This window comes from Phalacrocorax carbo, chromosome 7 (genome assembly GCF_963921805.1).
Source record: "Phalacrocorax carbo chromosome 7, bPhaCar2.1, whole genome shotgun sequence".
NCBI classification, from domain to species: Eukaryota; Metazoa; Chordata; class Aves; order Suliformes; family Phalacrocoracidae; genus Phalacrocorax; species Phalacrocorax carbo.
Window position 1 is genome coordinate 30,717,398 of NC_087519.1, and position 11,062 is coordinate 30,728,459.

At 42.2% G+C, this 11,062-nt stretch overlaps 2 protein-coding genes across 2 annotated transcripts; both read left to right on the forward strand.

Moving 5' to 3' along the window:
- Nucleotides 1-279: 279 nt before the first annotated feature.
- OTOS (otospiralin) lies at nt 280-3,003 on the forward strand. Its single transcript, XM_009510745.2, has 3 exons — nt 280-371; nt 711-737; nt 2,769-3,003. Exons 1-3 carry the CDS (start codon nt 320-322, stop codon nt 2,951-2,953), a joined length of 264 nt encoding a protein of 87 aa, XP_009509040.1. The 5' UTR covers nt 280-319; the 3' UTR covers nt 2,954-3,003.
- Nucleotides 3,004-3,524: 521 nt separating this feature from the next.
- Nucleotides 3,525-5,741, forward strand: COPS9 (COP9 signalosome subunit 9). Its single transcript, XM_064457305.1, has 3 exons — nt 3,525-3,632; nt 3,733-3,805; nt 5,439-5,741. The coding sequence occupies exons 1-3, from the start codon at nt 3,570-3,572 to the stop codon at nt 5,474-5,476; spliced, it is 174 nt and encodes a 57-aa protein (XP_064313375.1). The 5' UTR covers nt 3,525-3,569; the 3' UTR covers nt 5,477-5,741.
- Nucleotides 5,742-11,062: the final 5,321 nt, after the last annotated feature.

An 11,062-nucleotide genomic window follows, 5' to 3' on the forward strand; every position in this document is an offset into this window, starting at 1 on the left:
TTATCCACAAAATAAAATATTTCCAAAGACACTTAATTTCATGTCAGTTCAGTTGCCTTTTGGATTTATGCCACCGAAATATAAAATATCAGTACATACTTCAGGACTCTGGTTCTTTTAATACTCCGTGTTGCAGTTCAGAAATTGTAAGGAAATGTAATTGGATCTTCTTATGCCTAAATTAATAAACAATCTGGTTTGGAACATATTTGTCTAATAAAAGAAGAAATAATAGACTTTCCATAATTATTAGTCTCTTGTAATAACCCCAGCAGTACGGATTATTTTTCGGAAGCACGTGCAGTATCTTGCAGAAAAGATGACATTTATTAGCTCACTTTTCTTCTGTATGCTGATGAAGATCCTAACAGGTAAGATTACTGCTGAATTTATTCTCATTTATTTTTTCAAGCATCCAGAAATATTTTGTTACTAATACAGCATCTTCTATTTAGTGTCAGATATCGTTCATGTATTAATCACAACTGCTCTGGCTGTTAGTTAAGGGTATTTGGTTTGTAGCACTGAGTGACTGCAAACAGGGAATTCCTTATTCAGCTGCTCAAGAAATAAAAAACATTTGGCTGTACAGAGGGTCTTATGAGTGCATTAAAGAACTTGTCAGCTTCTGGCTACACAGCAAACTTTTTATTAACTGAAAGTCATTCTGTGCGGGAGCTGGTACTGATGAGTTTCCTCTTTATCTACAGATGCCCGATCAATCCAGGATGGAGATGGTAATTTTTAATGCTTTTCTTTCCTTTGTATCACTAACAAGTAGAAGAGATATTTGTAACTCCCAGACCTGACCCCCAGCAGCAATTTTGTCAGGAACGCTTACTAACCCCAGTGGGTTGTGGAAGTGCTTTCATCTAGTTCAGATGGAGAAAGAAGAGTGAATTTTTAGAAAATTCTTTAAAATTGATTAAAAGCTGACATACTAATGTCTAATAATAGAGCTTAAAGGTTAAAATTTACAAATTGCCACAAATCCAATTAATGTTGGAATAAATCCCTTAGAACAGCTACCCTGTGGTTCGTGTCACTTTGTGTGATTAGCCTGTTGGATTAGTATTTGCCTTTGATTAAAAAAACGTTCAACAACCTAATGATGTTTACACTGGCTTACTAATGATTATATTAGTTAACCTCTCTGGTGCTTTCAGACAGAATTCTTTCTGAAAATGAAATTGCATAGAAGTATCTGCAATACAAGGTACGGCTTTGCTGGTGTACATCTTGGTTAGTATAACTAGCAGTATAGCCAGCAGCATCCCAAGTGCACAGATACAAATATGCAGGGAGAGTATTATAACAGCTATGGAAAGTAGAAATACATATATGGAATAAAAGCTAATATGATTATTTTTAATTCAAAACATTTTTCCCTATGCTCCATTGTATCTCCTTTTGTCTCTAAAATACTTTGAAAGCATCACCTGTATTTTCATAAGTTTAAGGGCACTATTGTATTTGTGCACAGAAAGTATTTCTGTGGCAACCTCTTAGTCAGTAGAACATGTGTCAATCTAAAAATAAAACATTGTTTAGGCAATATCCTGTTGCTGTCATAACCAACAGTTATGGTTTTCTTTCACACTGGGCCAAACAGCAGACTGCAAAGTGAATTTAAGGTCAGCTGGTATAAACACTGAATTCTACTCTGCAGACAGCATTTGGCTGGTTCATTTGATTTGTTATATGCCATCTGTGTCTGTGCGCTGCAAACTTTACTCAGTAAAATTAAGCTCTGACAATAGGATTGTTGAAGGCTCTTAATTCCCACTAAAGACCCTGGTCCCAAGCTGAGCCTGGTGAGCGGAATGGCTCCCACTTATTTAAATAGGCTTTAAATGAAATAACAATACCAGGTTTTTTAACTTTGCTGCACAGAAAGACATTTGTAACTATGTGGTCTCAGCAAGTGTTTACATTTTATACATGCTTCTGTGTTTGCCCAGATTTGGGCCCAAGGGAGGTCAGCTCCTGCATTTTCAGAATTGCTTTTGCTTGCCTGCTGAATTAGAAATCTTGTTTCAAGGAGTACCTCATGTTTTCTCAGATATTCCTAGAGCAGGCAGAAATGTCTTCCAAGCTGCAATGCTTTCCTCCTCCATTTCCTCAGCCTGTTTCCTATGGACTGCTGAGGAGAAGCACGACTCTGCAGTCCCAGGCAATGCTGGGGCAGGACAGACCCAGTCCCCAGGAGCCCGGGGCAGATGTTGCAACCTTGGTTGCTGCTGTACTCAGCTGGGCTGCCTTTGAGCTGAGATGGTGGGGGAACAACTGCCTGGCTCTTTTTTCCTGGCAGAGCAGGCAGCTGCAGGGGCACAGCATAGCACCTTATTCCTTATGTTTTTATATTGGGCAGAGGAAATGACATGGAGGAGAAATGGGGTAATATGACTTTAACCTGTAACTGTTCCTTGCTTTTAAATACTCATCTGCCTTCTAGACATTAAAGCAGCCTTAGGAATTCCTGAACTGTCCCAAATGCTGATGGTGTCCCTTCATTCTTGCTCTCTGTCTCATCCCATCCCATCCTTCCTGGTGCAGCTGGAGCAGAGGGCACTGGCTCCATCAGGTGAACAGCCATCTTCTGTGGAGCAGGGCACAGAGGGCTCAATGGCTCTGCCTGCCTCTGTCCTGCCAGAGGAGACCACAAGCCCCCAAGAGGACATAGGGCCCCAAACCATGTTGGCTCACAGGACCAAGATTTCAACAAAAATTCTTCGTATTATAGTAATCTGCATATTTATTTTTTTAAGATGTCTACCAGAGATCTGCAGCCTTGCCGTACTGGCCCTTCTCATCCAACGATTTCTGGTCCTATGTGGAGTATTTCCGAACCCTGGGAGCCTACAACAGGATTGAAGAAATGGCCAGAACCTTCTTTGCCCAGTTCCCTTCTGGGAGTCACCTTGGCTATCACGTCCCCAACCACGAGCACTAACTGCTTCGCTCATTTTTGCTAAAGCTGGTGAAAAGATGTTTAAGCAAATACATGGCTGCGCAAATGCACCTGAACTGCCCTGCAGCCACTTATTGATACTCATAGCAGTCACACATAGTATTTCATGCTTTAAATCAATCTTTTCTTTTTTACGATTTATGTTGTGCGAAATCAATAAACTCCTTGATTCTGTTGTGCGGTTTTTGGAGTTTTTTCACACATAATGCTTGCAGCCTTGACTCAGGAAATGGATCACTATGTGTACAGCTGTTAAATACTAGTCCACCCAGTCTGGCGGCTGGAAGGACCACCAGTATAATTCACAGCCACGTCCCTTGCAGGGTATCTGCTCTCACCCACCAGCGCCTTGACTGGCCCGGCGCCATTTTCCTCCCTTCAGGCCCGGCCCGGCCGTTGCCGTGGCGAGGAGGGCGGGGTGAGCAAAATGGTGGAGAACTCCTCGCCATGGCAATGGCGGGACCCGCCCCCAAGGCGACCAGAGAGAGGCGAGTCCGCCGACCGCGCAGAGCGGCACCCCGCCGGCCGGCCTGGTAGCGGAAGTAGGTGGCCGGAAACGGCGGAGCGCAGGGAGGGGGGGAGCGGAGGTGCTGCTGCCATGAAGCCGGCGGTGGATGAGATGTTTCCTGAGGGAGCCGGTCCGTATGTGGACCTCGATGAGGTGAGGGGGCGTTAGGGGGGCTCCTAGGCCGGTGGGTGGTGTTGGGCTGTGCCGTGCCGTCCGGCCGCGGCCCGGCGGCGCTCAGCGCCTGCTTTCCCAGGCAGGGGGAAGCACGGGGCTGCTGATGGACCTGGCCGCCAATGAGAAAGCCGTGCACGCCGACTTCTTCAACGGTGAGAGCCGTCGCGCCCCGGGGGCGGGGGTGTAGGAGGTGGGAGCGCCGTGGGCCCGCCGGGTACCCGCTTCAGGAACGGAAGGCTGTCAAAACAAGCCGCGCTGTGTTTCTTTCTAATCTCACGTCTTCGGTGCCTGGTAGTCACTAAAGTTCTCACTAACCACGCTTCTAGTAAGAGCGCTTCAGCGTTTAGTGATGCGGGTGGGAGCGATACAGTGCCTGTGTTCCTCCTCTCGTGAACGTTTTGGGCGGTTTAGCCTCTTAATCGCTACAAGGAGAAATGCCTTGATATGTTTGCATAACAAATAGCTTATATTAAACGTACAAATACGTATAGAACCGTGGACAGGCCTTTACAAATTGTCTTTGGTTGTTACTACTTTATAGATAATTCTTTAATCTCTTAAGGTATGCATGCCTAGGTATTCAAAGCAAAATAAAACTTTCGTTTTTATATGCTTTCTGCATTTGAAAGTCACCTCTGTGCACATAAGTATATACAGCTGCTTTTAGAGAGAACAGCTATGCATCTGGCCATTGAGGGGTAGAATATACAACACCCTACTAAGGTGGAGGTTTTTTATGCTTCTTAAGAAATATATTTAGATATGTCAACAGTGAATTTCAGATATGATATTAAATCTGGTTGCTGTGGGGATGTGGATCTCTCAAACTGGTATTAATTCTGAAGTAAAGTAGGTTTCTTGTGTTACTCAAGACCTAGAATACAGGAGAAAAAGGAGGTTCTGCCATGATATACTCTCAACAGTTGTGAGGGACCCAGCTTTTTGTCAGAGCTAGCATTTTCAGGACTAAGTATTTCTATAAGGTTCTACTGCTTAGTTTGGTATTATATTGAATTGGTAGTTTAGGAACGAGTATTAATCCTCAGTTTGGCACTTATAAGTATGGCACTTATATGTTCCTTCTGTAAGAATAAAGACTTGGTTTCAGTTATGTTGTTAGTTTATGCTCAATATACAAAGACGATACAAAACCAAGTAGTTACGAGTAGTTCCCAAAGATGGCTAGAACAGCTTTGATTAGCGGGACGCATTTCACTAGTCTGAGAGAGAAAAGTTATTAGCACCTTCATGGCAATGAAATGTTTTTTAAGGAAGGGATTTTTTTATCAGCAAATCACACATGCGAATGTCAACCTGCAAAATTTGTAAGCATGTGCTTGAATACTATGACTGAAAGCCAGAATTCTGCAGCAGCGTCTACATCTGAGACTGGCTGTATGCATAAAGCTAGTACTTGTTTAGCTCTGTAGTCTAGGAATCATGTTTGATCCACTCTGAATGTGATGGCTACTTAATCCATGTATAAAAGCCCCTCCTTTGAAGCTTTACATTGCTTTCACAAATTTAGTTGCAAAGCTTGTATTGAACAAGTTTAATTTGTGTATGGTAGAGCACATATATTTGGGTCTGCCTTTCTTTCCCCTTTCTCTCTTGCCACCCTGATATTACACTTGTACTAACTGATGGTACAGTAACTCATTCACTAATTCATCCTCATTTCTGTATTTAATCCAAATAATTAAAAACTGTACATGTGGAATTTGTGCATATATAACAGTTTAAACTTTTAAGGTTAATTTTACCTTATCTTATTTTTCTGACTAGATTTTGAAGATCTCTTTGATGATGATGACATCCAGTGAACTTAGTTGTCCAGCTATGCAGTGCTGAGATGTGGATTTTTCTCTAGGATCACCTGTGGTGTCCATTATTTATTAAAATAATCAAAACAGGAAAATCACAGAGGGGGAGAAACCTGCATAAGCTGCTTGGGGAATATGAAAACCAGATGGTAAAAGATAACTAAGGAGGGAATTGTGGACTGTTATTTCTAGGAAGCTGTGTTTAGATTTTTCTTAAAATTTTACTTGCTGATGTGCTCATTCAATAAAATACTAACAAAAACTCTCTCTGGGATATTCTTTGAAAGTAGATATTGCTGTCTTCTGAGGTGCCTTAGAGAATGATTTTTTAATTAAAACAGTCACTGTTACTTTTGGATATTATATAAAGATACACAACGGGGCATAATGCTGCTTAGAAAAGTTTTGTTCATCCCACAGTGTTGCATTATCTAGGGCTAAGGTGATTGATTTTAATGAATAGTCTAACTCTCCTTTGCCAGTCGCTCTAAGAAGAGTGTGCCTCTTCCCCTGTTTCATGAGAGATATTCAGCTACCATCAATACTTAGCTTTTAATCTAGGAAGCACAGGAATAAAAAGCAGCAATTTTATCTTGATATTTTATGCAAAGAAACATTCTTCGTCCTGGGTCATGGAAGTGCTTGAGTTTAAAAATGTAGTTTCAATCTTGAAATTGTGCTGTGTAGAAAGAAAATAATTTTAGGATTCTTTTCTCCTGCAGCAGGTAATCTAATTATTCATACTTGTATGTACAGGGTATATGATTCAGTCTGTTAGATATTAATTCAGATTTTGACACAGGTTTTCAGAACACTTTTAGAAATGTTTGATTTTGCATCCTTCAGTGACCAAAGTGAATCTTTGAATGAAAGGAACAGGTGAGTTTGTAGAATATTATTTCAGAGTCAAGAATTTAGTCCTGTCTAATCTTAAGTGCAGTCTGTATTTCATACATTGATCACAAAAACAGTACTGTGACTGATCATCTTCTAAAGACTTTACACTACTTAAATTTTGCCTGGAGTGAAACCATTTCCTCCCATCATTCTGTCACGTGTTTTTGCTTGGTTTTGTATTAAAAAAGGAGATCTTAAATGTAACAGTAAGTATGCTAGGCCCCTGAACTTAAAAATATAAGCACAATGAAAACAGTAGCACCAAGTGTCTTTTTATTGTGTTCCTGTACATTTCTTGACGTCCTCTGTTTCATCATGCAGTAGATGTTAAATCAGCATTCTGACACATACTCTGCTTAGTGTCTGACATTACAGTGTGTCCCTGAAGGAACAGTCTTGCTGTGGCAGTCTGCTTTTCCTTTTTAGTGCTCGCTTTGCTTAAAGAGGAACGGACTTCAAGCTTTCCTCATTGAAACCAATGTAAGCATTTTGACTGAGTGGTAGCAACTGTGTTTGGACTTTTTCTAGCTTTGGTGCTGTGTTTTCTCCAAACTAGATTTTGAGAAATGTGCTGCTGTCAGTAAACAGAGACTGCATTCTGGTCAGGTGCAAAAGGTGGAATAGAGGTAAGAAGCAACCCTTGTTTCCCTTGCTTTTTGAGCTGCTTTCTTTTACTGATGCCCAGATTTCTTAAGACGGGCACCTTTGGGTTTGGAATACTTCCTCGTCCTTGTTTTGTACAAATTTCTCCTTTGTTTTCCATTTGCCTGCCCTAATCTGTAAGAAACTCAAGCCTTAGGTTTGATCACAGCAGCAGAAGTGTATTCTATGATACAAATCCATCTTGAACAGTTGCTCTTCAGTATGAATGGTGTTCCAGTCCCATCCACCTTCTTTTTCAAGATAGTCAAAACCTCAGTGAAGCATTGGTTTGAAGGTGCTAATGGTGAATAGTTCTAGTTTTGTAACGTCATGTTGCTTGATCAAAACATGGAACCTATCTTCATGAAACTGGGTGGAGGCCAAATAACGTTTGTGGTCACCACAGCCTAAGAGCCAAGAGTTTTAATCCTGGATAGGATATAGCTAGCCATTGAAGGTAGGTATAGCTAACTCCTATTTGTGAAGCTTTCGCATCGTGATGTTTCATGTTAAAAAGCAGCACAAGTAGTACTGCTGGCACCTGGAAAGTGTGATACGCCTGTCTGTAAGGAAGGAACTTACTCTACGCGGTGTGTAAAGGTGTTTGGGTTAGTAAAATTCTTTATGAAGAAAGCTGCTGAATTTCACAAATGCTTTCATGCGGAGCTGATGCCACTCTGGCTGTAGCTACTGTGAGTTCTCTGGTATTACTTCCCAGCTGCTAAGCTTGCACTTAAATCTGATACCTGATGTGGATTTGTTCTCTCTGGATGAAGTGAAATGAAAGGGAAGTTCCTCAGAGGTGAATGGGATGATACAGAAGGTACGTATGCTCTATATGTCTGGAGTATGAAGTTCTCTCCTTTGCAATGAGATTGAGTGAGTGTGTATATAGCTTTATATTTCTAAAGAGAGCTCTCAGTGGGTAAGAACTCTCATCACGAACTGTAATTTCTTTGGGTCCCTTTTGGGACAGTATTAATATGGAAAGGCTAATCTGAAGAACAAAATACCCTTCACCTTCAAATGGTTTCTGTTATCATTTGCTAAGACTAATTAGTCTGCAGGCTATCGGCCTGTTGTCGGGAAATAATCACAAGATGTCAATCTCTAATAAAAATTTATTTAAAAGGCATTTGCCTGCCTTGGCCATTTCATTCACTGAGCTTTGATTTCTGTACTTTTTGTGGAGATCAACACCACTCATAACAGATGTTTCCGAGTGAAAGAATAAGCCTGTTCTAACAGCATTTTGCACACATTTAAACTGATGTATATTTATGAGCTGTTGGGTACTGATCAGTATTTCAATATCCAAATAAAGGCTCTAGTCTGAATAGATTTATGGAGGTACTGAGGTTAGTATCGTGAATTGTCCTACTGACTTCAGTGGCACAGCTGGCAATGTATAAAGCTGACCTTCTGCCTGAGTCTCGGCAGGATGAGGTCCTAAGTGCTAAAATGCTTTAGAAAGGGTGCGGCCAGTTGTGCAGCATGGATGAAAAGGAACGGCTTCAAAACACTTAAATGTCAGCCCCTTGCCTTTGATACATTCGCAAGGCCAATTCTCTGCAGGAAACTGCTGTCACGGTATATTCTTGGGAATTAAAATGCACAATCTATTTTGAGCTGAAAATAATCAAGTCATTGTGAGGGAAGGAAAGTTACCGCACTAAAGGAAGCTGGCTGTCATCTGTGCATAGCACTTCTGCAGTGCTTTTTCTGAGCTGGCTACCAGGTGAGCAGGGGAATCCAGTGCTCCATTGTGCTTCATGTGAGCAAGAACAGGCAAGCTCAGACCTGGTGTGGTAGTAGTGGGTTTTCCTTGGTTGCTTTGGAGGTTTTTTCCTTAGATAACTTCCAGGGAATGAAAAGGTTTTCCTTTCAATATTTTACTTCAATAATTGAATTGGAAGGTGTTTTTATCAATAAAGAAGGAATTGATTTAGATTAATAAATGGACATCTTGCTGCTTCCCCAGGGTGTTGGGAAGCTGGCAGGCATCTTCCTGCTCTCAATATGCAGTTGTTCAGCACATGAAAACATGCTGGACAGATGACAGTGCAGCCCTGTTCTCTGTGAGTCCCCCTGTCAGTGATGGGGCTGGAATGCAAGTGTCACATCGGGCTCTTGGAAAAGCACTAGCACAATGCAAGTCAGTCCTTGGGAGCAGGGATGGCTTTAAGGACAAGGATTTGCTTCCATGTTTTTACTTTGAGATTATTTTTTTTTTCAGTTTGACTTTTGCTTGCTCCAGTTGGCCTTTGCCAAGCAGCAGGGTCAGAATGCTAATCCAAATTACGACCTTTTTCTCAAGCTACTACAAGGAGTTCAGAGCAGAGGGAGGGAGGAGCAGAGCCTTCTAAAGCTTTTAACGTTGGAAAATAGGGCCTTTTTGGTGAATACTTTTTTCTTATTTATGGAAAAGTCAGTTTGCACGTAGCAGGTTTCCAGTCAGCTCTAACTTTAGCTGTGTTCACAGCATCTGGTCTGCAGAGATGACATGTATGTACAAACTTTACATAATCCTACGTGAACTCATGAAATTTAAACCTTTTGAGGGAATAGATCCTTTTTTGTATATTGTTATGAATAAACAGACAGCTGAGAATGTCATGTACGAGTTGGATGACTGAGCAAGGGAATAGATATGAACAAGGGCACGTCACAAAGCATCCCTGGTACAGACAGGAGCAGCCCCTTCCAGGGGAGTATCAGAATCCCCCTGGCCCGGCTGAGGATGCTTCATCAAGGACACCTGCAGAGGGGACTCCTGTGATTGGACAGTGATTCTGTCCTGTCGGATGGCTTCCTCGTCAAGGTGTGCCCCCACTCATGGCTCCCAACAAAGCCTGCCGAGCAATGTGCTGCTTCGGTCTTTTGGTCTCCTACTACTTTTAAGTTGCCTCTGCATCGCTGTAATACAGGTACTGTGGTGTGGGAATGCCCCTTCTCTGTGTTTCACCTTGTCTGGGACGACAGACCCACCTTGGCCTTAAAACTAGAATGGCTTCTTGAGATATCCCTGTCAAGGCAGCGGAGAAGCTGTGCTGTCCTGACTCCTTTGGGCAGAGCACTATGTTTTCACAGATGTCCAGGGGATTGGACAGATCTGGGTGTGTTGGTTATACCCCCTGTCCTTCCCTGCCTGATTCTCTAAGGGATTTAGAGAGGAGCTTCAAGTGCCCCCCTCCGTGATGCCTCTCCATAAAGCTGTCTTGCTTCTTGGAAGAGATCCCACATATTGCCTTGTGGGTGGGAATCCTCTGATATGCTACAGAGGAAGACATAGATGATGTTTAATGCTTCCATGTCACTGGGAATAAACCTTTCTTTCCCCTTGGAGTGACTGGAGAGTAACAAACTGCATCTGCATGTGAGGTCACACAACTGTCCTCAAACAGCACTGGTGTTATGTTGGGCTGGTATCCTGGGATGAGTCTAACGATGAGCTGAGGGTGGGTTTGCTGATTTACTATGCCATTGCAGGCTGAGTCTTTTCATCATGTACCTACATCTAGTACAAACACTATAAAACCATCTGGCAGCCTTGCTGCCAGCCTGGGTATGCTCAGGATTGGTTTCCTCCAGAGTATTTCAAAGGGTAAAATTTAATGGCATTTCCTGCATAGAAGTACAATGGCTGATTAGCTAAATGTAGTGCTTTATCCTGATCCCTCTGCCTTCTTCCATGCTGACAAGCCTCTAGCAATTTTATACTTCACAAATAAATACAAGTCTTGCAAGCAATTTATCTCTTGGAGCTCTTCATGTTTTAGTGCTGCTGCTATTTGTATTCCAATTAATTAATGGCACAAGTGGTTACACGGGGTTGAGGCACAGTTAGGCTCAGGCTATAATCGTGTTTAAAAGGGCCACGGATGTTTTTGCACGTTTTCCCTGCTGGATGAGACTGGCCTGTCTCTCCAGCTGTAGTCATGTTATTTCTCCCGAATTGTTAGTGCAGTGGCTCAAATCTTTCACTGGGGGATGTTCTTGCTTTCTGCCTTCAAGAGATCATGCTGCCTTCCTGCTGTGATTCTCTGA